Here is a 24,814-nt window from a genome sequence, read left to right as displayed (position 1 = left end):
ATAAAATGTGTGTTTTTAGGTATACAGTGCAGCAGCAGGTCTGCTGTCAGAAATGTCCGTTTTGATGCTTTTGCAGACAGTTATTCCTGCATTCTTGGAAAGGTGAAAAAGCACAGAAACTAGGGAACTCCTTATATGCCTCAAGATAAATTAGTTCATTTTTGCATGGACCTCAAATCCAGTCACATCTTACATATCTGAATATTACCACTTGTATGGAGGTCTCTCTTTCTTCATAGCAGATGGATCCCTGGGCTGCTGAAGGGTTCTGGAAAGAATGTCTTCCTCTAAGTTGTAGCACTCATGTAATTTTTAATTTCTTACTAAGACTCTGAATTCCCATCTTGCTGTCAACTGGCGTATGACACTGGAGAGCCAAGAAAGCTGCTGATTTGATGTTTGGTTGAATGATGTTATGATCAGTGGAACAGCCAGAGGTCAGGTAGCCCTTCTGCTGAAAGTCATTGAAATCCAAAGGAAAAGGACTAAATGTAAGCCCTGTTTTCTCAGTATGATGCCCCTGCTTCAGGGTAGTGCTGGTCTGTGGTCTCTGCTGGAATGGGTCCAGTAAAGGGCAACAAAGGTGGTTAAGGGACTGCTCCACCTTTCATATAAGGAGAAATGGAGGTAGTGGGGATTGTCTGCCCTGCAGAAGAGAAGGAGGGGTGATCTAGCTAGCTTGCAAAAGAGAAGAAAGACTCAGGGGAATCCTCTCTCCAGGTATTCATGTACATTGATAGCATCTAAAGAAGAATGTTAGTAGTAAATTTCACTTTGGAAGTAAAGTTGAGCCTGTTTTGCTCTTGAAATATTTATCCCAGTCCTTATCTCACTCATGAAGCCTTTGTTAACTTTTTTCTCCTTTTCCTTCCTTTGCCCAGCTGTGGCAGGGGAGGGTAAACAAGTGACTCGCATGGGTACCTGGTGTTGGGCCAGTGTCAAACCACGACAAAGAGGTTGCCTGAAGAGTTTCCCATCCTTGTAGACGGTCCAATCCAAAGTGGACAGAATATTGGGCACATTGTGCTGCTTGGCCCTGCTTAAGCAGGGGGTTTGGGCTAGACAATGTCAAGACATCCCTTCCAACCTCAACAGTTTTGTGATGATCAGATGCAGGTGTCTGAGACAGATTTTTCTGTATAGGTCTAGGTTTTGCCTGTTGGATCTTCTGCTGATTCACTTCTATTTGGGACAAGTAGCTAGAGTAGCATGGAGTCTGGTAAGGAACCCTCTGGCCTGAGACATTCCTTGTGTTAACCACGTTACGGGGTAAGGAAAGGACTTTGTCTCTCATTGGGAAAAGCTATAATGGTAGTCTGTGTATCTTTGATTTGTAAGTATTTTGTACTCATTCTCTAATTGGCTTTTGTTTTTGGCTGCTCTTTTTTGGCCTACTCTTCTCCAAAATAGTATTAGGGAAAAATGTGAGTAAAGCAATACTGTGTTCTACGTGTTTTCCTGATATTGTACAACGATCCTGAGTTAGGAAGGGGAAAAAAAGGGAGTCTATAAAAATGTACAGGGCTGTATTTTGAGACACTAGAGTCATGTACAAACACTGCTAAGAGTGATCTGGGTGGGAGCTCTGCTGTGTGCTGCATGCTCCCTGGAGAACACCCAGCATTCAGCCCTCCTAGTGGGTTAGAGATGTGCTGTGTCCAAATCTGCTTTCAAAGCGTGCCTGCCTTTTCCTGTTGACCTCGCTGGGGATTGCCTGATGGCTGTAACCTGGGTTTTTTTTTCCCCTTCAGATACAAAATGAGACAGGGTTGTCCTCATTGTCACTTGTGTTCCCTGAGATGTAAAAACCTTTGGTTCAACATGAACTCTCTCCTGAAGGACGGTGACATTAAGAACACTCCTGGTGTGTGCTCTGTTCATATGTTACCCTGCTGGCTGCCTGCTGCCACTGCGGCTGCATGCTGTGATTTCTGGGTATTCCATTAGTCCCTCGTGCTCTAAACAAATCCAGGCTCAAGGGCATTTGTGGTTTGCACTTCTGTTGAGCAGGGAATGCAGAAGAGTTGAATGTTTTCTCCCTTCTCTCCGCAGACAACCTGCCTGCGTTCCCCATTGCCACCGTGGCAGGGATAGCCATCGGTACGGTTACAGGTCTCTCATCGCTCATCTCTATTGTCGTGTGTCTTGTCATCAGAAAGAACAACTCTAAAAAACGATACTCTGGGTAAGAGATCTCCCTCCTCACCCGTGGCTGATGTGAGGAACAGCAGCAGGATCAGAGGGAGGGCATAAAGGGGGGTAGGAGTTGTTTCAGCCAAGCCTTGGCCATCGCGGCTAGAGATAGGTATGGTCATGTGGAACTCTGATCATCTGCCTTTAGTGATTACCTCTGTACTGTGCTTGGAGAGACTTACTGACCAGGAGTTGCACCTGAAAATCACTAGGTGTTGAAGTTGATCCCCAGGCACAAAGATAAATGCCCTCAGAGCATTTAATCCAAGACCCCCTAGCTCTGGACCGTTCCCTTTCCCTCCAGCTCTCCTTTCCTTACCACCTCCAAAGGAAAAGCACCACACATGCACTTTTAAGGAATTGCTGTGTGTTAAGGTTAGGACTGGGTTTTTCTGTTATCAATGTCTGCTTCCTAAGCCTGGACCGAAGCACTTGCCAAATACTTGCCGAAACCCCCTTCATCACCACACTTGAAAGTAAGGAAGGAGTAGCCACTCTGCATCCACTCTCATTCACTGTCTGTGTTTTGTCAACTGTTACCATCCCTGCAGGGTTTTTAGTGTTAGGAGGATAACTCCAAAGTGAAGCACAGTTATTTGAGTGGGCATGTGAAAAAGCAACAAGAACTGACAAAGGCAGATGAGAGTCCTGTGGTGATGAAACTTGCTGCTGGTGGAGGAGGTGCTTCCTTTTTTCTCCTCTCTAATTAGCTGGTAATTGGCTTCTCCAAGAAAGAATGAAAATTATGTATCTAGTCTTAGAAACCACCCCAAAGCATACAAGTTTCTTCTGTTCTTTGCCCAACAAATATTCCTGCTTATTGCAGGTTCTTTGGGTTGCCTGTGGGATATAAGAAAATAACTCCAAAAGTAAGCTTGTGGGGATTTCCAAATTAAACTTTGCCCTGTCCTTTTCCCAGTTGGAGAGCTTAGACAAAGTGAGTTTGCTATTGCCCAATGGTAAGGCTAAATACAGCAAGGGTGGCTGTGTGTGCTCAGAATTGTGTGGAAAGCCTGGTTTTCCCTTTCTGCATGTGTCCTTCCCCCAAGAACTGAAAAAACCCCTGCAGTGTCGTGCACCAGCAGTGTGCCTGAGGTGGCCTGCTTGCCCTGCTTCCCACTGACCTACTCTCCAGTGTCTTCCTGCTGGAGGACACATGGTGGTGCTGAGCCTGGAGCAGTAGTTCATGCACTGTGATTTCTTGTAGCAGATTTAACTATTCTCTTGGGAAAGTAATCTCTGAGGTTTAAGTCCTGCTTTCACTGACCATGCCAGCTCTGCATGATGTGTAGAAAGAAACCCAAGTGTGCTGTGACCCCCTCCAAACTTGCGGACTGTCTTCTACATGATGCTAACCCGGTGTGTGGTGGTGGAGAGAAGCACTTACTCCTAGATAACCATTCTGCCTTGAACTGAGGTGGGCTAGGGCCCTGCGTGGCATCTGGAACCCCTGCATGGCCACGGTTTCCATTCATGCTCTGACTTGGGTGGTTTTTTTGTTTTGTTTTGTTTTCTTTCTGCCTTGGTGTGCTGGGATCGGATCCTGCTTACCTTCCTCTCCTTACAGAGATCCTGATATAGACGCCAGATTGGGAATGTAACAGGGCTGGGTCTTCTCTTCCAGTCCCACTAGACACCATGGTAACTAATCAAGTTGGTGGTTGCTGTTAATACCTGTGTGTGTGTACACATTTCCTCTTCCTTTGCTGACTAACCAGCTAGAGCTCTACTAACACCACTGTAATTTGTGCTGGAATTTGTTGGCAAAGGGATGATGCATTTCACTGGGTGCTTGGGTTTCATTGTCTCGTGTCTGACTGGGGTGGAGTTGTTGTTTATCCCAGATGATGTCCCTCCATCTCTTCCAACAGTGAACTTGCCAGTGCATTGACTAAAGCACAGGAAATTCAGAGCTCTTTCTGTGTCAAAATAAAAGTAAATTCCCTGTAAGCGTTCCTCTGGCTCAGACAGCTCGGGTGTTGGAAAACTTGCAGGGACCTAGGTACATTAGTTGTTTAAGCCTGAATAATAACATTTAGATAGTGTAGATCTGAGGAGTTTTATGAATAAAACAATTAGTGATTACATAATTTTGGTAACAGAAGGGATGCATTGTCTCTGAGACAGTCAAGACCCCTTGGTATGATAGGTGGGGTTGTATTTTTTTTTTTTTTAATTCTAACTGCTGCATGTATGAGGAGCTAAATCTGCTAAGATAAGACCTACCAAAGGGTAAAAAAAGCTTGCCCTGCGAGGAAGTGGTCTGCTTAATGTCACTGTCCTCGTTTATTTTTGTACTCACTTTATACACTGTCTGCAAAGATTCAGGGAAAAGGATGCTCAGTGGTTAGAGGGTTGTGGTAGCAGAGGGCACTCCTCTGACTGCTGCCAAGGAGGTGGCTACTTAACTCTCCTGGGTGCTTTGGTACAAGGAGGTGGACATAGCACTGAGAGACCCATCACTGCATTGCTCAGAAGTCACCAACTTAAAGGGCATTTGCTCTGTGGTGGTATTCATTTTTCTATCACAGGCTTGTTTTCTTTTCAGTCCTGCTTTAAGCAGATGAAAAGAAGCAATCAGAGGGTGAAAACCAGCAGCCTTCTTTTAGGGGTGTTAGTTCTTGCCACAAGACAGTTCTTTTGTTTGAAAACCAAGATTTGCCTGATTAGATGTTCAAGTAGCTGTATGAGGGCACATAGGATAAATGTCCTGTGTGACTCTTGAGGTAATTGCTCCACAGACTGGTATCTGGGAGAATTATTTTGGGCTCACAGCCTGACTATAAAGCAAGGGGTCTAATATAGACTTTAGTAGGAAGCACCTTGCTGGTGTAGAGAGAGCTGGTGGCTCTTGCAAGTGTTGGCTCTAACTGTAGCACTGGTACAGCACTTGCCTCAGTGACTGGGATTGTTTAGCTTCTAGTTAGAAGATAATTGCTGTTTACCACTGTTAACTAAGGAGAAAACACATGATTTTAGAGAGGCTGACTTGAGTGGGAGTATCTAAGGACCAGGGGTTGTGGAGGAGCTGCTGTCCTGTGTTAATAGCTGCTTATTCCTGTTGCTTACCAATGAAACTCAGAGAAAGGACAGAGAAATGTCTCGGGAGAGATGGAGAACTGTGTGTGTTTATTTCAGAATCCATTATGTTCGTTTGTTTACTTTGGCATAACCTGCCACATTTCATCTTGCCATCATTCGTCTTTTGTTTTTTGTTCCTTTTTTTTTTTTCTTTTTTTCTTTTTTTCCTTTTTGTTTTGTTGTTTCGTTTTGGTTTCCGTGTGTGCCTCTTGAACATTGTCGTGCAAACTCTGCTCTGCCACCTCGTCAGCTGCAGTACCTCTGAGAGCTTGATGTCTCCGGTTAAGCAGGCTCCGCAGAAGGCGCCCTCCGACACAGAGGGCCTGGTAAACAGCGTGCCCGCCAGATCACACCAGGTAAACTGCTCCTGCTGCTCCCCCAGGCAGGATTCCCCCCAGCCTGGGGCAGCTGCTGTGGAAAACATCCAGGCAAGGGTGGGAGCCGTGCCTTAGGGGCTGTCTGCTGGTACAAGTGCGTGTGCTGGACGAGGGGTGCGCAGTCAGCTGGGACTGGTGAGCTCTGCTCTAGAAGGCGTGGTGCAGTTGAAGGAGCAGCATCTTCCTTTGAGCTGAGATGGAGCTTTGTGCCCTTTCCGTACTAAATTATAAAAAACCGTGGTTGTGGTCTTGTGCATTAACATACACAGGTGGCAGTGAAGTGCAAGGATCAGGAGTGGTCAGGGAGTATCTGTTTGACACTGGCACAATACAATGTCTGTCAGATATGAACCACCCCATAAAGCTGCCTAGTCTATTCTGTGATGGTAATGGGGAGGAATTTGCCTTGCACTCTCATGTTCCATGGCACGTACTTCCCTCACAAGGGGAGGAGCCAGATTTGCAGATGATTTGTGGTGCTGAGAGCTCTCTTCTGTTCAGCCTCCCAACTTTTGTGGGCTTGAAAGTGCCACTCTTTGTGCTTGCTGCAGCTGGCAAAGTTCTGCCGCCTTTGAAGGGACAAAGTGGCTTTTATCCAGACTTAGCATCCCATGGGAAGGGACAGAGCATGAGTCAGACAGGGTTTCTATGAAGTGGATCATTACCTGTTAGCAGTGAATCATTACCTGTTAGTAGTACAGGATTTCCTTATGTGGAAGCTGTTTCCTCCCTCTTGATTAGAGTATTCCTAGCAATTTTCCTGTGAAGATACAGGTCCTGAGAGAGTTTAAGTTCAAAACTGACTTTTTCTTAATTAGCCACCTTTTAGCAAGTGGCTGCAGTATAGTGTGTGCAAGTTAATACCTGGTTTCTTAATTTCTTCTGACAAAATAATGGAGATGTGTGTTAATGTATTAACACTGCAGGAAAAAACCAAATATGCTAACAGTCAGCTCAGTAAAGTCAAAAGCTCCTGCTCTGCTGGGCTTCTGGTTTGGTTTTGAAATACATTTTTTTCTGGGCTATGCAGTATTTCTGAAGTTTTAGCACACAGGCCCACAAAGCTGGCTTCTGCCTTTAGAGATCAGTTATTTACAGAGGCTATATAAACAGGATTTATAAATCGTCAGATTTTGACTGGAATAGGTCTTGTTGCAGCAGGCTGCCTATAAGGCCTGGATAAAACTTGTCTTTTGTAGATCATGGGAGATGCTTCTGGGATGGGTGAATGAGACAGATGATTCCCACCATCCTCCCTTAAAAAAATAGATCTTGCAAAACCAGCAGAGTGGGACTTATGATATGGTAGTTGTTGGAGTCAACATCCATAGGTCAAAAACCCAAAAAGTTTTATCTAATTATTGTCATGGCATGAAGGAACAAGTGCCCTAAGAGCTACACACAGATACTGTTCTGTGCTTGCATCTTGAGAGCAAAAATACTCCAATGTTTTGGTGTGAAAACTGGTGGTATCCTCACCTTTCCATGTACCTAGGGTTCTGAGTCTCAGTGTGCTGGAAGGAGCAGCAGAGTAAATCTAGAGTTTGTGATGTTAACTCAGAATCTGGGTGCTTTTGCCCTTCTGTAGTCACTCCAGTCTGTTTCTTCATTGACAGAGTTCTCCCTGCAGGTAAGTTCACAAAGTGTGAACACTGCTGACTTCAACTGAAAAATACTGCAAATGGCTTTTGCTTTATTCAGTTTTAGTTTAGTTTTTAGATTTTTAATCTCTTTTGTCAGGCAGACAGTTTCCTTTTATGGCAGACATTTGTAACCACAAGTAGTTCCTCTACATCCTGCTGAATATTTGCCCCGTCTTTACAGAACAACTGAACATACTTCCTTTTCTTTAAAAATGAAATCAGGGTGGATCAGATTTTGAACAGAGTATTTAAGCAAGTGAGGAACTAAAGTTCAGTTGATTATACTTATATTGTTAACTTCTAGCTATTGTTTGGTTGTCTCTTTAAGGGTCATACCAGCATGCAAATCAACATACTTGAAATCTTTCATCCAATACAAGTAAAACCTGATGTTTCTTGGTAATCAAGAAATGAGTGGTAATAATGAAGCTTTTGAGGTGTTGGGCAGGTACTCCTTCCTAGCAGTTCCCAGAGCTGTTGCAGGCTGTTTGCTGATTCAGGCACACTCTTGTCTCTTGGAGTGCCTGGCAAACACAGAGGCCTGTAGTCTTCCTTATAACTTTCTTACAAAGTAGGATGTGTAGAAAGTGAATGAATGCTTTGTACTTCACTGCTGGAAAAGAACTGAATATAAACAAAACTGCCTCTGCAAGTTAGAAACAGTAACAGAGGTGTTTGCTCTCAGAGTGGCATTTAAATTAATTAAAGTTTATTCATTTTTATATTTATGTATCTTTTCAAGAATTGGTGATGGAATATTTGTCTGCATCACATGTCAGCTGAAAGTGCGCTGAACCTGCGCTTCCTTCATATTTTGAGTGCAAGTTACTCAGGTGTGGACTTTGCTTTTTGGAGTTTGCATATCTGATTCTGTGAGTGTTCAGCTGCTTGAATCAGCTCCGCTTGTCTTCAGCAGGTGTGCTCTGTCCTGTCAGATTTGTCTGTGGTGGTTCTTGTCAGTGCCATTATTCTCTAGTGCCTGCTGCTCTACCAGGACTTGTATTTGTGTGAGTAAGAAACGATTTCCAGTGAAGGCAAGAGCTATATGGATTTCCCATATGGATGTCCTTGTTTGGATCCCAGGACCCTGAGAAGGAGCAGTTTGTGATGCCAAGAATCTTGATTGAAATTTCAAATAACTTTCCCAGAGCCTGAATCTGTAGTAGTTGCAACATCATTCAGAATCTGAGAAATTTGAAAATTCTGTAGACTCCTGTTGGACCATGGTGGTCTAACTTTGTAATTCCTTTTTCTTTGCTGTAACTTGTAATTCATGACCTGCGGACAAACTCTTAGCAGGTACTGCTGCTACTCTTTTCTCTTCAGTTTTGAATGGAAAAGTTGCAAGGCTTCAGGAAGTGCTGGTTTTATATAGCGGTGCTGTCTTCTGGTTCTGAAGAGTCAGGATGAGCTTACTTGGGATTAGAAGAAATTTCTGAATTGTTTAGACTGTTTTTAAAATGGTCCAGGCAACATTTATAGTCAGGTAGAGAATCAATTGGCAGCAAATCAAATAGATGAGCACTGCAATAAATCCTTGGTCCCTCCTTTTCTCTGTGTTGGCTATCTACCACTATTTTTAGGTGACTGACAGTGAGCACATTGGGACAGTGATAGTGTGGGTTGGATCAGCTGATTGCACCAGTCGGTCTCTCCACACCACTAACGTGCTGCTTGCAGCACAGTGACTGTATTTAAACTGGCAAAAATCCAGTACAGTGGAAACTGAGTGAGCTCCACTGGTAGACAATTGACCCACCAGAATTACTTGAACAAAAATTGGTTTTTGTTCAAGTACTTTACAAAAAAGTACTTTACAGAGTTAGATTTATTATTTTGATAATTTTTTTAACTGATAGTGCTCTCAAGATGAATTTATCTTTCCCTTGACCTCTGGCCTCAGGCGGATGAGATTTTCAAAATTGCTTGCAATTAAACTTCAGGGTTACTTTGCCTTGAAGTTTATATAGACACTGTGATCTGATTGGAATTAGTAATGTCAGTACAGTGTTGGAGACCAGAACAACATGAAAGCAAATAGCAGAGAAATTTTTTAAAAAGTGGCTATAATGAAATCTGAAATCCAGAGTTTTCTAGGACATCAGTGTCCTGGTTTTTTTCCATTTTTCTCAGTGTGTTGTTTATATCCAAGGTTTTATACCTACTTGGAAGTTTTCACCCTTCAGTCCATCTTCTTCTTCTGTTCTTTGTTACTTTGGAAATACTTTACCCAGAAGGAAGAAAATGTGGATTTAAATTACTTCTGAAAGGAACAAGGTATTTATCAGATATGAGCTTTCTCACTGTGCTGGGGAGAAGACAGCTGTGCAGGAAGGTACCTGTGGTCTTTCAAAGGCTTCATTTTCTGTACAAAAGGTCTGTTTTCATCTCTAGCTCATAATTGCTTTGGAAAATAGATGGAAAAATTTCTGTGTCAGGTCTATACAAATGTTTCCTGATTTGTCAGGATTCCAAAAGCAAGAAGGGGGTAGAGGAGTGCCAGTGAACCCTACTTCTTCCTGGGACATAAGGGAAACCAGAACAGTTAAATAGATGAGAGGTTTTGAAGGAAAAACTGCTGAAAAAGCCACAACCAAACTAAAAGTTATCTCTTTTTAATTGCCCCCCACTCATCCCCAGATAAGACAGGTCCCTTTGCCTCCTGCATGGGGTGTGTATTCTCTCTGCTGAGGTCACCTGGGAGGTGGTGGCACCCTGTGTTGGGGTCAGGGGGTTCAGTGTGGGAGCTGCAGCTCTTTTGCCGTGGAGGTCCCACCTGTCTTGCTGGACCTCTGCTCCGTGGAGGTTGCAGTCCTGTCCTCAGCCTGTCTCCAGTAACTGCAGCTGGCTTTCCCTGGGCTATATTTGAGAGGATGTGGTGTTTTAGGAAGTGTTCACATGTTCAGCTGAAAGACAGGGCTGTAATGTCCTCCCCTGCACCCCAGCAAATGTCACGAAGATGTGAGGCCGTGCCTGCCCAAGGTGTGTGTGGGCTGCTGCTGCCTGGGCTGGCTCGGAAGTCAGGTAAGAGTTTTGTATTGCTGCACCATTTTAGCACCTCCTGGCTCACTGCTGTGTAAGTCTTGGCCCCATCACTGGCTTGGGCAGTGACTTGAGTCACAGGGTGGCTGCAGCTTTATCCTCTCCCTCGTTCTCCGAGTGGCACAGCCATGCTGGGATTTGCAAGACCTGAGCAGCAGTTTGGGAAGTACACTCTACTGTTGACTGGTAAACCTCTAGCACAGTTCCTCTTGAACAATATTAAATCTGGCATGCATCTGACTAAGCCACGTGTCTTTGCTCCATAGCACATAAGAATTGCTGCTTTTCAGAGCAAGGGATCCTAGATTTTGCTTTCAGTGCCAGCCAGCAGTTTTGGAGGGAGGCAAGGGTGCTGTTTGGCATGCTCCTGAGAGGAGAAAGGTGGCAGACTAGAGCTCACATGCAGCCGAGGGTTCATTCCACCTGCTTCCAAGTGCCGTTCGCAGTCATTAAAGCTCTGTGGTCCTGCTTTAGCTTTCACCTTGCTGCAGCCCCCGTGGGAGCGAGGGGCAGTGTGGCTGCTCTGGAGAAGCCTGACGGTGCCTGTTCCTTGTGTCCGCAGGGCCCAGTCATTTACGCGCAGTTAGATCACTCCGGGGGACAGCACAGCGACAAGATCAACAAGTCAGAGTCTGTGGTCTACGCCGACATTCGGAAGAACTGAGATCCTCAGCTATCCAAAGGACAACACACATTCAGACTGGAATTGCTTGAGCAAGATTTGACCCAGAGAACTCACATGTGGCCTTTGATGCCTAGGCTAGGACCAATGCATGTGCATACAGAGGGAGAGATATATATGTATTGTGTGTAAATAGTCTATTTAATCGTACAGAAGTGAGACCAATGTTGCATGTTGAAATGCGGTAAGAATTTTGCTTATAAATTGCCAATATTCTTTTTTATTTGTATCTTGTGTGACGAGAGAGAAAGTGAAAACTCGCATCACAATTTTAAAATATTTTTATCTTGATTATTAATGGAGAAACTGGAAGATGCCTGAAGATTCTAGATTGACCTAGAGATTCTTTTTTCTTTGCTTATAGGGCCTAATTTCTTTCGTTGGGGTGACTGTAAAGAAGACATCTTCTTTATATTCCGAGTTCTTTATGTTTACAGGGTATTTATCTTTCCTTGGTCAGATTCTCAGTACAGGCTGCCTTCTCGTGTAAACTAGACCCTCTCACTTGGTCTTGTAAGCCAGATTGTGACTCCTGGCTCTCAGAAATGTGTGTCTTAGCAGTGTGAGTGAAGGAAACCTTTAGGCCTACCTGACCTGTGTAATGTGGGTCACAAAACTGTTTACTTCTCGATGAGCCCAGCTATTCAAGCTTAGTCCTTTAAGGTGCAGGGATAGTGTTGATCTAATGAATTTTGTGAAATGGTAGTTTACCTGTGAAAGCAAAGGAGATAGTGAGTTAAAGGCATAGGAAGCTGTAGTGTAGGTGGTTACCTCAGACTCTGAGACTGTTGAACCTTTCAGTGAAATATTTCTTCCTCAAAGCTCTGTCATTTCATATAAGCGTTAAAAAGGGCTCCAAGGGATCTGGAAGCTGTAGTACTCCCATACCTCTCTCCCATGGCTCCATTATGCCACTGTCACCTCCTTGGAGGTGCTTTATCTGTTCTCAAAAAGCCTGTAGTGGAGGCTGAACTACTTCTGGAGGAAATCTAGGGCTCTTTGGGTTTTTTGATGTGTGGGGTTTTTTTGTGTAACCAGTATTTGCACAGGAGATGCAGATGGGCAGTTTATTTCCTTCATCTCTGCAAGTCTACTGCTTGAATACAATTCTCCAGCCTCTTGTTTCTAGGTTAAACTCCTCCTAGATTGTTGAGGATCTCTGCTGATGAGGATTTCTTTTGCTGACCCATTGTATCCTGAAATCTGGTGCTCAAAACTAGAAGTGGCCTTCCAGCAGAGATCTTCTCAAAGTGGCATTTTCAGGATTTCTCTTTTGTACATCCTCATGTCGTGGTTTTGGTTTGGGTTGGGTTTTTTTGGCAGCAAATAATTTTCAATTTGGTCTCTTGTAACCTGTTTTCTCTCACCCTTACCCATTTCCTGGTTCAGTCTGTTTCACAGAATCAGTCCCAGAATGGTTGAGGTTGGAGGGACTTCTGGAGATCGTCCAGTCTTCCTCAAGCAGGATCAGCCAGAGGAGGCTGCCCAGCACTGTGCCCAGTTTTGAGCATCTCCACGTGTGGGAACTCTACAGCATCTCTGGGCAACCTGTTCCAGACAAACTCAAGTTTGCACATTTCACTCTAACACCAAGCACGTGAGAAATAGTTACAGGTCCGTGGCAGACCTTTCATAACCGCATTAGATAAACCTTTAATTATGACAGTGCAATTTTAATAACTATTTTGTGTACAGTGGGGTTTTTTCCCAAACGAAGTTAGGTATGCCAACACTGTATTCTTTCATCGGGATCAGACTTCACTGGTTTCCTGACAACAGCTGCCTTTATTAGAAATCAACAGCTTTATTTTTAATATGTGCACTGGGTAGATCTTAGGACATTGTTCTCAAAGCCAGAACCAGCTTCTTAAAACTGAGGATCAGAAGGAAACCATGGATTAATTTATTCTGCCATATGTCAGTTGCTAATCCTGCAATATCTGAATTTGTGTAATTCTTCTTCCAAAACTTGGCTGCTATTGAAAAAAAGAGCATGTTTCAGTTTTAAAGGAGATTTTTTTAGGCATCAGTTTTCAGGTGTTAGCCAAATCTCGTAGGGAACTAAGACACTGAACTGTGGCTAACTAACAGCTCTGTAAATATATTAGTATTTTATTTTTTGTCAATAACACATGCAAGATGAAAAATTGACAAATTTCTTCTCCACAGGAGACCTTTAAATATCTTCTTCTTCTTCATGGATTAAGCAGAGTTTTTTTAGCAAGACTCCACATGAAGCGTTGTGATGCTTGTACCAAGTGCTGGAAGCTGATGGACCTACTCACCCCAGAAACACTCAGGGGTAGTTTGTTCTCTCAAGCTTCCATCTGTTGATAAGATCCACTGTCTTGGTTGCTGCAATGCTCATGTTGGTGACTGTAGTCAGGAATTTTTTTACTTAGAAGATGGTGAGGCCCTGGCACAGGTTGCCCAGAGAAGCTGTGGATGCCCCATGCCTGGCAGTGTTCAGGGTCAGGTTGGATGTGGCTCTGAGCAGCCTGGTCTAGTGGAAGGTGTCCCTGCCCACAGCAGGGGAGTTGGAACTGGATGATCTTTAAGGTCGCTCCCAACCCAGTCTGATTCTGTGGTTCTATAGGATCTTTTCAAGTGCTGAATTCTGCACCTGGCAGCCAGGGGTGACATCCCTGTCCTGAGAGACACCAGGCCCAGCATCGCCAGCTGGGCAAGGAAGGGGATTTTCCTGGGGCACCCTCACCTCCAGTCCTGGGGGCAGTTTTGGGTGCCACAATACAAAAAAGACATGAAGCCATTAGAGGATGTCCAAAGGAGGCCACAAAGATGGTGAAGGAAGTGGAGGGGAAGCCTTCTGACAGATGACTGAGGTCACTTGTTCTGTTCAGCCTGGAGGAGACTGAGGGGAGACCTTATTGTGGTCTTCAGCATCCTCATCAGGAGAAGGAGAGGGGCAGGAACTGCTCTCTTCACTCTGTGACCAGAGACAGGACCCAAGGGAATGGCATGAAGATGAGCCAGGGGAGGTTCAGGTTGGATATCAGGAACATGTTTTTCACCCAGAGGGTGGCTGGGCACTAGAACAGGCTCCTCAGGGCAGTGGTCACAGCATCAGGCCTGACAGAGTTCAGGAAGTGTTTGGACAGTGCTCTCAGGCACATGGTGTGACCCCTGGGGTCTCCTACCTAGGGCCAGGAGTTGGACTGGATGATCCTGATGGGTCCCTTCCAACCCAGTGTAAATTATGATTAAGATCAGGAGGAATCCTGCTGCTGCTGCTTTCCTTGTCTATCAGGCTGTTAATTCCCAGCATTTATTTTACACTTAATAAAACACTAATGCTTTGGATGTGGTTGATGGAGAAACTTGATTTTGATCTGCCTGTGTTCATCCCTGCACATCACCATCTTTCTCCCCCAACATTTTTGAGTAAGAGGGGGAATTGTGATGAATGTGGCAATCAGAAACTTGCTGCTATGAGAAGATGGGGCTGGCCTTGCCTCTGAAGTCTGCTACTAATGTTTGCTTCTTTTCCTGCTGGAATGTACTGGAGAATCTGAGCACAATTCTGATGTGGTGCTAACTTTAGGAAGCACACGAATCTGGTGCTAACTTTAGGACTGATCTGGTGCTAACTTCAGGAGACACACTGATCTGGCTGGTTTTAACTGACTTTAGGAGACATCTCCTTGCATGGCTTTTGTCCAGCTACAGGTATGTTCATATTGCCTAGACTGAGGAGGCTCCCTGCAAGGCTTCTTGGGTCCTCTTTATGAAGGCAGAATGAACTTGGAAGTATTTTTTTTAAAATAGTAAGCATCTTTTTAGAAAGAAGCAAAAGTCTTCCCCCAGGAATGGCAGAAATCTGTCTGAATCCCTCTCCAGTGCCAAGGCTTTTGATTTGTGATATTTTTTTAAATTATTTTCATGTTGGTTTTTCTTTTCTTTTTTTTTTTTTTTTTTTTTTTTTTTGGTCAAGGAAAAGTGAGCATTGTAGTTATTAAGTTCACACTCAAGTCAAAAGCACTTCAGGCATTGTGAGACAACATTTGTGAGCTTCCTGTTCCTCAGGTTATCTGAGATGGTTTATTGATATGATAACCTGTGCTGATGAAAGGGACTGATGCTCAGTTGGCTTAGTTAGTAAAGTTTCAGGAGACAGAGGACTTCTCTTCCTTGATGGGTAGAGCAAGCAGAGGTTAAAGTCAGACAAGGTCATCATATCCTGATGTTCTGGGACCAGAAGTTTAACTGTTTGCTCTGCTGCTGTTCTCTTAATCCTCTGATGCTGTTCCTTGCAGGTGGGAAAGAACTTTGAGGAACAGGAAGAGTGTTGTCCTTGTCCTTTGTAGCACTGCTGCCAGGTCTTTTTAGGATCATCTCTTTTCAGAACAAGTGCTTGGCTTGCAGCAGCCCAGAGGAGGAGTAGGCACCTCTCTTAAGGCACTAGCCAGTGACTAAAACAGTTAGGGAGGTCATTGTTCTTGGATAGTGGGCCTGGGAGGGCTTGTGTGGTGGAAAAGACTTGCAATAAATTCTCTTCTATTCATCATGTAAACAAAACTGGGATCAGTCTGAAATCTTCCTTATTTTTGATTGCTGTCAATGAATTTCAAGAGGATTACAAATAAGGTATCAAGCTAAGTAAACTGATAGCTGTACTCAGTCCATCAGGTTTTCATTTGACTTCAGCAGTTGTTCTGTGAGGAAGATGTTCACCATGTTCACAAAACATTAGCATTAAGAGCCATTACAGGGGGGCAGGTGTGTCCCTGTGACTCATTGCCTGATGTGTCATTTATAACTGGAGACCTGTAGGGTTTTGTTTCTCTCAAGGCTTTAGTGGTATTTTGGTTCGTGACTAGAAGAGCTGTAATTGGGTTTTTTTAAACTTTTTAAACCTCTGAGAACTGTCTAGGTAACCATCTGTCTTGTGACTGCAGTAAAGGTGTGTATGCAACTTAAGAGCTGCATTGCCTTAGAGTGGATTCACTGAGGTCAGGTATGGAGTGATTTGTGACCAGAACACCTTCACTCTCTATTGGAATCTTGTCTTGGAATTCTACATTATTAGTGTATCTGCCAAGGACCTCAAATACAAAATGTTCTTATTGTATCATAGGTGAAGGAAAAATTTCCTCGATAAAACCACCAAAAGTGAAGAGAAGGTGGGTGGGACTTCTGGGCTGTGGCCATACCTCTGCAGTGTAACATTTTTATATGGGAGACTACAGAATCATATTAACAAGGCTCAGTAATTATTCTCTTCTTTAGGTTTCTCTTTCCCTTCTCTTCACTGCCCTAAAGCTAATAAGCCCTTTCATTTACAGGTATTTTTGCACTCTAAAATATAAGTTCAATGCCTTTGGAGATCAGTGTGCTGTGCAATGTTTTCTGTCTCCCTGCAATGCCAACTGTTCTTATGTGGTAAATGTAATTGAAAACATAGACTGGGTACTTTTCTTTTATAAACCTCTGTCCTGGAGGTGTGCAAGACAACAAACACCTGTAAGACAGGTGTATAATCTCTGTGAGGGAGCTAGATATGCATTGCATGGCCTGATTACATGAAGAGCCAGTGTACCAACTGTTAGTGCTTTTGCTTTTACAGACTCATCTGAAAACAGTTATCATGAATATTTTTTCTTGAATGGACTTTAATGTTTTCTATTGTAATCTTGTGAATATTTTAATACACTTTTTTTTTTCCCATTACTGGTTTTCTGGATGAGTCTTACCTGTTTGGGGACTGGGAAGGGAGGGGGACTGGAATACATCACCTCTCTCCTGGCAGTATCCTTCAGTCACTGTGTGCACTGGGTTACCAACACATCTGGAGAACTCACCCCCTGAGACCCTGGGTTACTGCTTCAGCCACAAGGACCAAGACTTGCAAGTGGAACTGTGGCAGAACAGAGAACTGACCTCATGATGGGACAGCCTTTGCAAAAGGGGAGCTGACAGACTCATCAGAACCTACCTTGCCTCAGTTATCTATTCCCCTGCATGTGAATTCCTGAGTCCAGTGCTTCAACATCCCCATCTTCTGCCTGGAGTTGTGAAGGAAGCTAAAACATGGCACATTTGTTTGCTGTCCTTTTGTTCAGGACAGTGGTGGCTGGGGAACAAATGAAGATACAACACAGCTGAAGCTGCAACAAATATCCTTATGCTGCCGGGGAAGGAAGACCATCAGGAAATGAAATGCAAATACTACTGTTGGTTACTGATATACAGCAAACCCCCAGCCAGGCAGTTTCCTGACTGTGGCAGGAAAGATGCCTTCAGTCTGAAGCTCTGGCTGTCACCAGCACTGTGTGACTCCCACCACTGTTCAGTGGAGTCAGGTAAGGTGAAGCTCAGCAATTCTTTTTAGGCAAAATCCAACCAGTTCCTTTAAAGAGACAATACAAGACCACCAATTCCACCTTCATTTTAAAAGGTTACCCTTTATTTAAATGTGTGGAGATACTTTGTTATTTGCATTTAGAAAGCATTTGCTCTCTAAACATTTAAATTTCCTCATTTATTTTCTCAGAGGAAAAAAAATTAAAATTAGTGAAGCTAGGTCCCATGGGGATGGGTTTGTGCGTTGTTAGATTTGATCTGTTGGGTTAAGCATCTCTTTACTGCAGCTGCTCTTGAGCTTTTAACTCCTGATTATACCTACAGGAATAAAAAAGAAAGAGCACAGGCTAAGAATAGAATAGAACACCAGTTACTATAACAGTGTTTTCCTAGCATTCTGTTCACCAGAGGAGGTTTAAAATTACAATGGACTTGAGGGTGGAAACTTGGGATAGGATATCTTAACTCATGTAGGAAGTTCCAAAGCAGCTAAGTTTGCCACATTCCTGGCCAGTACTGAAGCCAGAAAACTACCAAAGTTTCCTTCAAGAAATAGTTTTTAAAAAATGCTGCTCTGCTTAAAAATCCTTTGATCCAGCTGGAACTGACATGATTCAGTGCCGCTTTAGCTAGACTGAAAATATTTACAGCTTCACACTGACTTAACTGTAAAACTAAACAATGTAGGAAACCATTCTGTAATGTTTCATGAATGGTTCAGTTCCTCCTGCCTGTTGCACTGAGAGGCTGGCAGCATTTATAAATTCCTGGTTAATGCTTAGCTGTAGTTGTACCCTTATTAACACATACCTCCATATTCGGAAAAGCTGGGAGCCACCAGCACAGCCAACAAAGAAGTTCACAGCAAACAGACTCCAGTTTTTAGGGATAATCACTAGAGAGTACCGTGACCAAATAAGGCCTGTTGAATAAAAGGGAAAGTTTAAAGATATTTCAAATTAAATACTTGGATATTTTCCGAAGTTTGGAGGCAGATTCATGGGCCAGTTGCAGTAAACAAATTTCACAACCTCGTGTTAAGACAACTGTTTTGCTTAGACAACACCTTTTTCGCAGTGAAAAGTGCCAGTGGGACACCTACAGGTATGTATTGCCTTTTTCTAAAATAATTACAGTAAGGTCAGTCATACTGTGAATATCAAACAAAAAGATCCTCTGTAGTCTACAGCAGCCTAGACCTTAATTCTCCAGCACAGTTGCCAAGGTAGTGGTATTTTGCTGTATACCCAGCTTGCTGCACTACATTGGAGATTATGCAAAACTTAGGCAAAATGCACAGAACTGTGTCAGATATCAAAATAAAGTCTGGATAACCCTTTCAGACAGGAAATGCAAAGGAAAAGCTGCCCAGGGAAGTGGTGCAGCACCATCTGTGGAGGTGTTCATAAGATGTGTAGTTGTGTCACTTAGAGATACATTTTAATGGTGGACTTGGAAGTGCTGGGTTAATGGTTGGACTCTTATGATCTTAAGTCCTTTCCAACCTAAATGATCCTAGGATTACAGAATATTGTTTCTGTCAGTGTGAGAAGTCTTGGCAGGCAGCAGTGCAGTAGTCCATGTGCCACTGCTTCCAATTTCTTGTAACACTTGGAAATTCTTTCCAGTTATGTTAGTATAATTACCCTACCATTCTTAAATCCCTTAAAGTCTGTTCTAAAAACAGTCGCTATATCCTGGACTGATTCCAAAGTTACTTGATCTGAAGCAAAAGCTCACCTATTGCAATGAACTATCATGGTAACTTAAGGGATGACTACAAGTTAGTGTTCTAACTTGTAGCAACTTGTGCTGAAGAATTCCAGATTAAGACAGGTGTAGAAAACTGTTACATAATCACTGTTGCTGATGGATGATAATTCTAGGATAATTCTTTACTTGTTGATACAAGTAAAGGATTATCCTAGAATTATCATCCATCAGTAACAGTGACCCTAGCATGTTAAAGTCAAGGCTTTCTGTAGAAGTGGGTTAGTTCTGATGGAAGATTCTGAGATGGTTCTGTGTAAAAACATGGAGTAAGTGTGGCTTTACCTGTGGCCATTAGTACTGCAGACTGTGCTGTGCTGAGCTTTTCTGCTGGCCTGGCCATGTCAGCCAGTCCAGCACCCACCAAACCCTGCAAAGAGAAATTCAGTGATTCACACTGGCACTCCTGTAACAGATCAAGAGCTTTACAAGGGGAGGCTCCTTCACAGCTCACTGCATTATGCAGGAGATGGGATGCATTCTGTGAGCAATTAGACTCTGGGAGACACCACCCACTTCCAGTCCCTTGTGGTAGGAGAGAGAACACAGTTATGGCAGCTACAACTGGGTGGCAATAAAATCCCAGTCATTAGCAGTTTTGTATTAATTCAAGAACAAGGTTATTTCAACACAGCTGCTTAAGAAAGCAGCTGAAAAAAACCCACCCTGGTTTTCATGCAAGAAGTTGAGGCTTATCTAAACAAGGGCCTTCTTCCCACAGGTCAGGCTAAGATACTGCTGGTAAACATCACCCCATATAGTCTTCACTTCATCTGAGGGGGTAAAAGTACTTTTTCTTCAATATAATTTCGGTAAAAGTACAAAACTTGCAGGTGAATTGAGGAACAGCTTGGCTGATCTACTTGATATTAGTAGCAAACATCCTGCTTGGTTTGTTTGTTGTGTTATTGCCCTCTACTGGAAATACAATTTCATGTTCCTGTTACACCAGTTCACAAAAAAAAACCCAACCAAACAAAAAACAACCCAAACCCCTAACCAAGATAGTCCTAATGTTTTTAATTCCCTGATTGCCACCCAGGATTCTTCGAGTACAGAAGAGCTGCCTTAGGCTCAGGAGGGTTATTCCAGGGAGAACCTCAGAGGAAGGGGAAGGTTAACCAGAGTTCCTGCAGCTCCAGTCCAGACAACTGGCACAGAAACCAAGCTGTAGCTTAGAGCACAATGTGTTGCCTGTGGCCTGTAAGAAGTTGGGGTTCACAATGGCAAAGTTACAAAGCAGCTGGTAGTGGTAAGAACAGGTTCCATCCTTGCTTGCTATCAAACAAGGAGATCAAACCCTCGTGGGTTTGAGATCTCTTGTTTTATCTGTATCAGTGCAACACCTCAGAGGAGCACAGTGCGTTAGGAGGTGGCATTTGCATCACCTGGGCACCAACACAGCTCAGGGCTGTAGCCAAGTGAAAGCAGAACCTCAGAGGAGACAGAGCACCACTGACAGCCACAGTGGGAGCTGACTTTGTCTGTTATGTCAAGACTGCCTTGCACTCTGACATGGTTCAGCCCACCTACAAGCTATGAGGCTTAGGAATTGGCTTCTTTAAGATACTTCTCCAATTCCTCAATTTCAGAAGCAACACATGCTTTAGGAGTTTTGCATCATGCCAGCTCATGCCTACCTTGAGCAACACTCAAGCTGGTGTTTCACAAGAGAAAGCCTTTGTGAAACTCAGTGAAAAGCACAATTCTTCCACAAAGCATTTTCTCCATGCTGTATCCCCTTCATGTTGTGCTATCTATTATTAAGGCTAATTTTGTTCCTCTCCATACATTAAGAATTAGAGCCTCTAATCTTTCTGCAGGCTCAAGTATCTGCTGGGAAACGCCTGCTTGCTCAGTGTGTTGCATCAGATTGCCCTGGGCTTGACACCCAGACACCAGCTGGCATCTTGTACTTACCCATTTCATAATAGGTGCCCAGAAAAACACTGTTTTGGGACCTGAGGGAGGATGGGAGAAAAGAAGTTAAATTATTTAGTAACATGTGGCTGTTTTGATACCCACAGTACATTAAATTGTTTGTTTTTATTTTTTTTAGTAACTACTTTTTCATATTAGCAGTTTCTACTGCTGTACAACCTCTAGCACCTAATACTCATAACTCATCAACTCAGTGCATCAACTTTCAGTTGTATAATCACTCCACACATTTTTGCAACAGCTGGATAGGATTTTATATGTCCATGTTTAAACAACCAGAGCAGGCAAAATGCATTTATAATTGAAAGAGTTAAGAAAAGGCCTAGGAATAGGGAAAACATCCCAAAAATCTACCAGTGGGATTATGGGGGAAGAAGATGAAATCTTAGGAAGGGAGGGAGAAAAATGGCATGGGACCTGGGGAAAAACAACTCACTTACAAATACATGTAATTTTCAGTGATGCTAAAACAGCAACTGGTTGGTTGAAACAAAGCCCTGTAAAGCCACGCCTACAACTATGCCAGAAATCATTAATCTGGGACTTCTGCGCCAAGTCTAAAATGAGAGATCACAATCCACAGTACCAACCCTCTGCGAAACAGTCAGGACACAGTTCTAATTTTATCAAAAACATTAATGTTTAGGTCACTGCTCAGCACTCTGATAACGTGCAAGATGAAGCCAAGTTTTCACTGTAATATATACATAGCAGTAACCACCAGGACTTTGGCTGCCTGCTTTTTATGAGAGCTATTTCTTCACTAACAATTCAGCTTTAAAAAGATCTCGCACTAACTATTTGTACTGCCAGTTTTAACCACCCTCAAGTTTTTTAAAACTACATCTTGGGAAACAAAAACTGGCTTGGCAGCCTTGCATAAAGCCCTTTTTAACCCACCCTGCTTGTGAACAAGTTTCAAACTGCATTTAATAGCTACAAACACGTTACCTTTTGTCTGATATTGTTGAATATTAGATAACAGCAGTTTAATGTTCATCCTTTAAAGATACAAACTTCAGCTGCTCTTCTCTTAGGCACTTAGTTGGTATGTCACTATCAGGCTGCAAATACAGCTTGTTATAAATAAATCAGTCTTAAACAGTAGCTTTAATTACTAACATTTATCTTACTCTAAAACACAAATTCAGATCTGGAGTACTAGAGGATGTGGGGTGAGTATAAATTATTAAACTGACATTCCCTAAACAGCTAGTGGAAGTTTTCAAGATGACTGACAGGAATTTTTATTAATAATAGAAAACCATTTCAAACTGCAGAACTAAGAAACAATTGGAGACAGGGAAGGTACCAAGCTAGGTTTGTAATAAAGTAAGACTGTCAAACACCTCTCCTTGGAGGCACTCCAGCAAGCACCCAGCCTGGGTGAGTTCTTCCCAGCTCCAGAATATCCAGAATTTTTCCAGGATGAATATGACAGCAGCACATGAGAGCAGGGGGACACCAGAGGCTAATGTGGATTATCACCTGTGCGACCAGTTTATAGAATTTATGACTTCTGTCAAATCTAAGAAGTCTGTGCTGAAAACTTGAGTTTAGTCAGGCCAAGTGAACCAGAGAGGCCAAAGGGGAGGGAGCACAAGCTCAGCCCATGCTTTCCCATGGCAGCCTGGGGAGTTGGTGTGCCAGGCCCTCCACTGTCCTCCAGCCAAAGAAACAGCTTTTAACAGGCATCAGTTGTTTTGCTGGAAGCTTTCTTAACCCTAGAAAGTGCTTCATGCCTCACAAGTGATTTATAATTTCATGACAATGATGCTTATACTCCTGAATTAGACTAGAGATTTAGATGTCACTGGAGATAAAAGAAAGCCTTTCATTTTTAACCCACTTTTTTCTGCAGAGTGACATCTATTGCATAATTTTCTCAGAGACACACCTTCAAGGCTAAAATAGAAGTTGCAGAGGTTCAGTTTCTATATTTGCTTGTACTGTGGCTTTTCACACTTACATCCTCAGTATGGATTATGACAGATTGGTATGTGTGTGTATATATATATATAGAATCCCTAGAAATGCATTAATTACAAAGTTATGCTTATGACCAAAAGTGGCCTACAGGCAGTTTTGTGAAGTGAAAAGCATTGCAAGAGAACCTCCAAATCTTCTCCAATTACCACTACAGGTCTGTTGAAGAAGGAACATGGATGTTCCCAGCACCTGCTGTGCCTTGTATCCACTAAAAGTATCTGGAAGCTGCCACATTTCACACCGGTGAATGTGTCTCTCAGTGTTGAACACATTGTCTCTTTATATATAAAAACAATACGTTAATGTTCAATATACTGGTCTAGTGAATTCAGTATAAATCGAGCATTTTGAGAAGTGCACTTTTTACTTTCTGTGATTCCTTTAGGGCAGTAATTTTCCTTCCTAGAAAGGGCCATTGTAAGAGGACAGAGCGACTGACTGCAAACTAAAGTCCATTTCCACAGTGCATATTCCTGGTAGGTGAAGAGTCAAGGATGCCTGTGACACTGACACAAAACAGCGGCGACAGAGCCTATGGAATGCCAGGATTTTATCGGCTGCTTGTTTTAACAACCGACGCAATTTGTTTACCTGACAAACACCACGTAAATGGCACCGAAAGAGATCATTTTACAAGAGGTTTCCCCCTAAAAACACAAACCCCCACGTTGCCCACGGAAAAGTAAACTGTAGGTCAGGTGAGGGGAGCTCATTCTTTAACCACAGGAGTTCTCCAGCGGATTCAACAAGGGCACGAGTTGCCTTTGGTAGAAGCGTGGGATTCAGCAGAAAGGAAATAAACCCTAAGGTTGCCTGACTTGGCCAGAGCACATTTCAAGATTAGAAACCCTGGCAGCTCTCTTCCCCCATCCCATGGGGGAAGTGTCCAGTGCCAGGCTGGATGGGGCTGCGAGTAACCTGCTCTGGGGGAAGGTGTTCCCACCCGTGCCAGCGGGTGGAACTGGATGATCTTAATATCCTCTCCAGCCCAAAACACTTCTATGATTTTTCCAGCACATCCTCTTGAAAGAAGCGGCCGCCGAGGCCTCCAGGGCCCTTTAAACCCATGACATCCCCTGGGCAGCCCACGCGATCCCTGGATCCACTCCGCGGTACCGCGACAGTGACACCTGCGCCTCCATCCCGGAGCCACCCGCGCCGTGCCCGGTTATCCTCTTCCCCCTTCACAAACACAACGCATTCCCCGTCACGGAGCGGGACTCCGCTCCAGGGCCGATTTCCCGTGCCCCAACCACCCTAACCGCGTTACTGCCGCCCCGATCCGTAGGGAACATATCCCCCGCTCCGCCCTCCCCGCCGGCCCAACCGGGGGCCAAGGTGACCCCCGCCCATTACCCGCTGGGTGGTTGTAGAAGGGCCGGAACCGCGGCGGCAGCATCAGCTCGATGCGGTCGAGCATGCGGTGGTAGGAGGCGCGGAGCCCCGCGACGGCGGCCGCCATGGCGAGGGACGGGGCGAGCGGGGACCGAGGGGCGAGCGGGGACCGAGCGGGGGCCGCGTTCCGTCCGTTCGTCCGTCCGTCCTTCCTCCGCCCAGGCCCCGCCCCACGGACCTGCCCACCGGCACCCCGCGCTCTGATTGGTCGCCGCCCAAGGGCGGGGCGGGGAGCGCGGCGCTATTGGCGCTCCCCGCCCCGTGGGGAGAGCTGGCGCGCCCGCGCCATCGGAAAGGGCACGGGGCGCCCGGCTCGGAGATGGCCGCCGCTGCTTCGCTCTCCACCTCAAGATGGCTGCCTCAGGGGAACCCTGTGGTGC

General features: G+C 44.1%; 2 protein-coding genes across 6 annotated transcripts in view; one reads left to right on the top strand and one right to left on the bottom strand.

Annotated features, from left to right (window-relative positions):
- The window catches only part of MPZL1 (myelin protein zero like 1), a 32,541-nt gene extending 19,544 nt beyond the window's left edge, over positions 1-12,997 (top strand). For 2 of the 5 annotated variants that reach the window (XM_066340863.1, XM_066340862.1), the window contains 3 exons: positions 2,053-2,185; positions 5,525-5,630; positions 10,899-12,997. In XM_066340863.1, the coding sequence (XP_066196960.1) occupies positions 2,053-2,185; positions 5,525-5,630; positions 10,899-11,000 (341 nt within the window). In that variant the 3' untranslated portion in view covers positions 11,001-12,997. Of the gene's footprint in view, positions 1-2,052; positions 2,186-3,019; positions 3,102-3,760; positions 3,835-5,524; positions 5,631-10,898 lie in introns of those variants that run through there. The other 3 variants (XM_066340866.1, XM_066340867.1, XM_066340865.1) reach the window with 3 other exon arrangements.
- A 4,423-nt stretch (positions 12,998-17,420) lies between these two features.
- Positions 17,421-24,617, bottom strand: MPC2 (mitochondrial pyruvate carrier 2). Its single transcript, XM_066340871.1, has 5 exons — positions 24,396-24,617; positions 21,030-21,070; positions 19,395-19,479; positions 18,150-18,261; positions 17,421-17,657 (listed from the first exon to the last, which is right to left on the bottom strand). The coding sequence occupies exons 1-5, from the start codon at positions 24,499-24,501 to the stop codon at positions 17,618-17,620; spliced, it is 384 nt and encodes a 127-aa protein (XP_066196968.1). The 5' UTR covers positions 24,502-24,617; the 3' UTR covers positions 17,421-17,617.
- Between the last annotated feature and the right edge of the window lie 197 nt (positions 24,618-24,814).

Source organism: Sylvia atricapilla, chromosome 2 (assembly GCF_009819655.1).
Source record: "Sylvia atricapilla isolate bSylAtr1 chromosome 2, bSylAtr1.pri, whole genome shotgun sequence".
Classification (NCBI taxonomy): domain Eukaryota; kingdom Metazoa; phylum Chordata; class Aves; order Passeriformes; family Sylviidae; genus Sylvia; species Sylvia atricapilla.
Note: the sequence above shows the minus strand (reverse complement) of the source record. Positions and strands in the feature narration are given on the sequence as shown.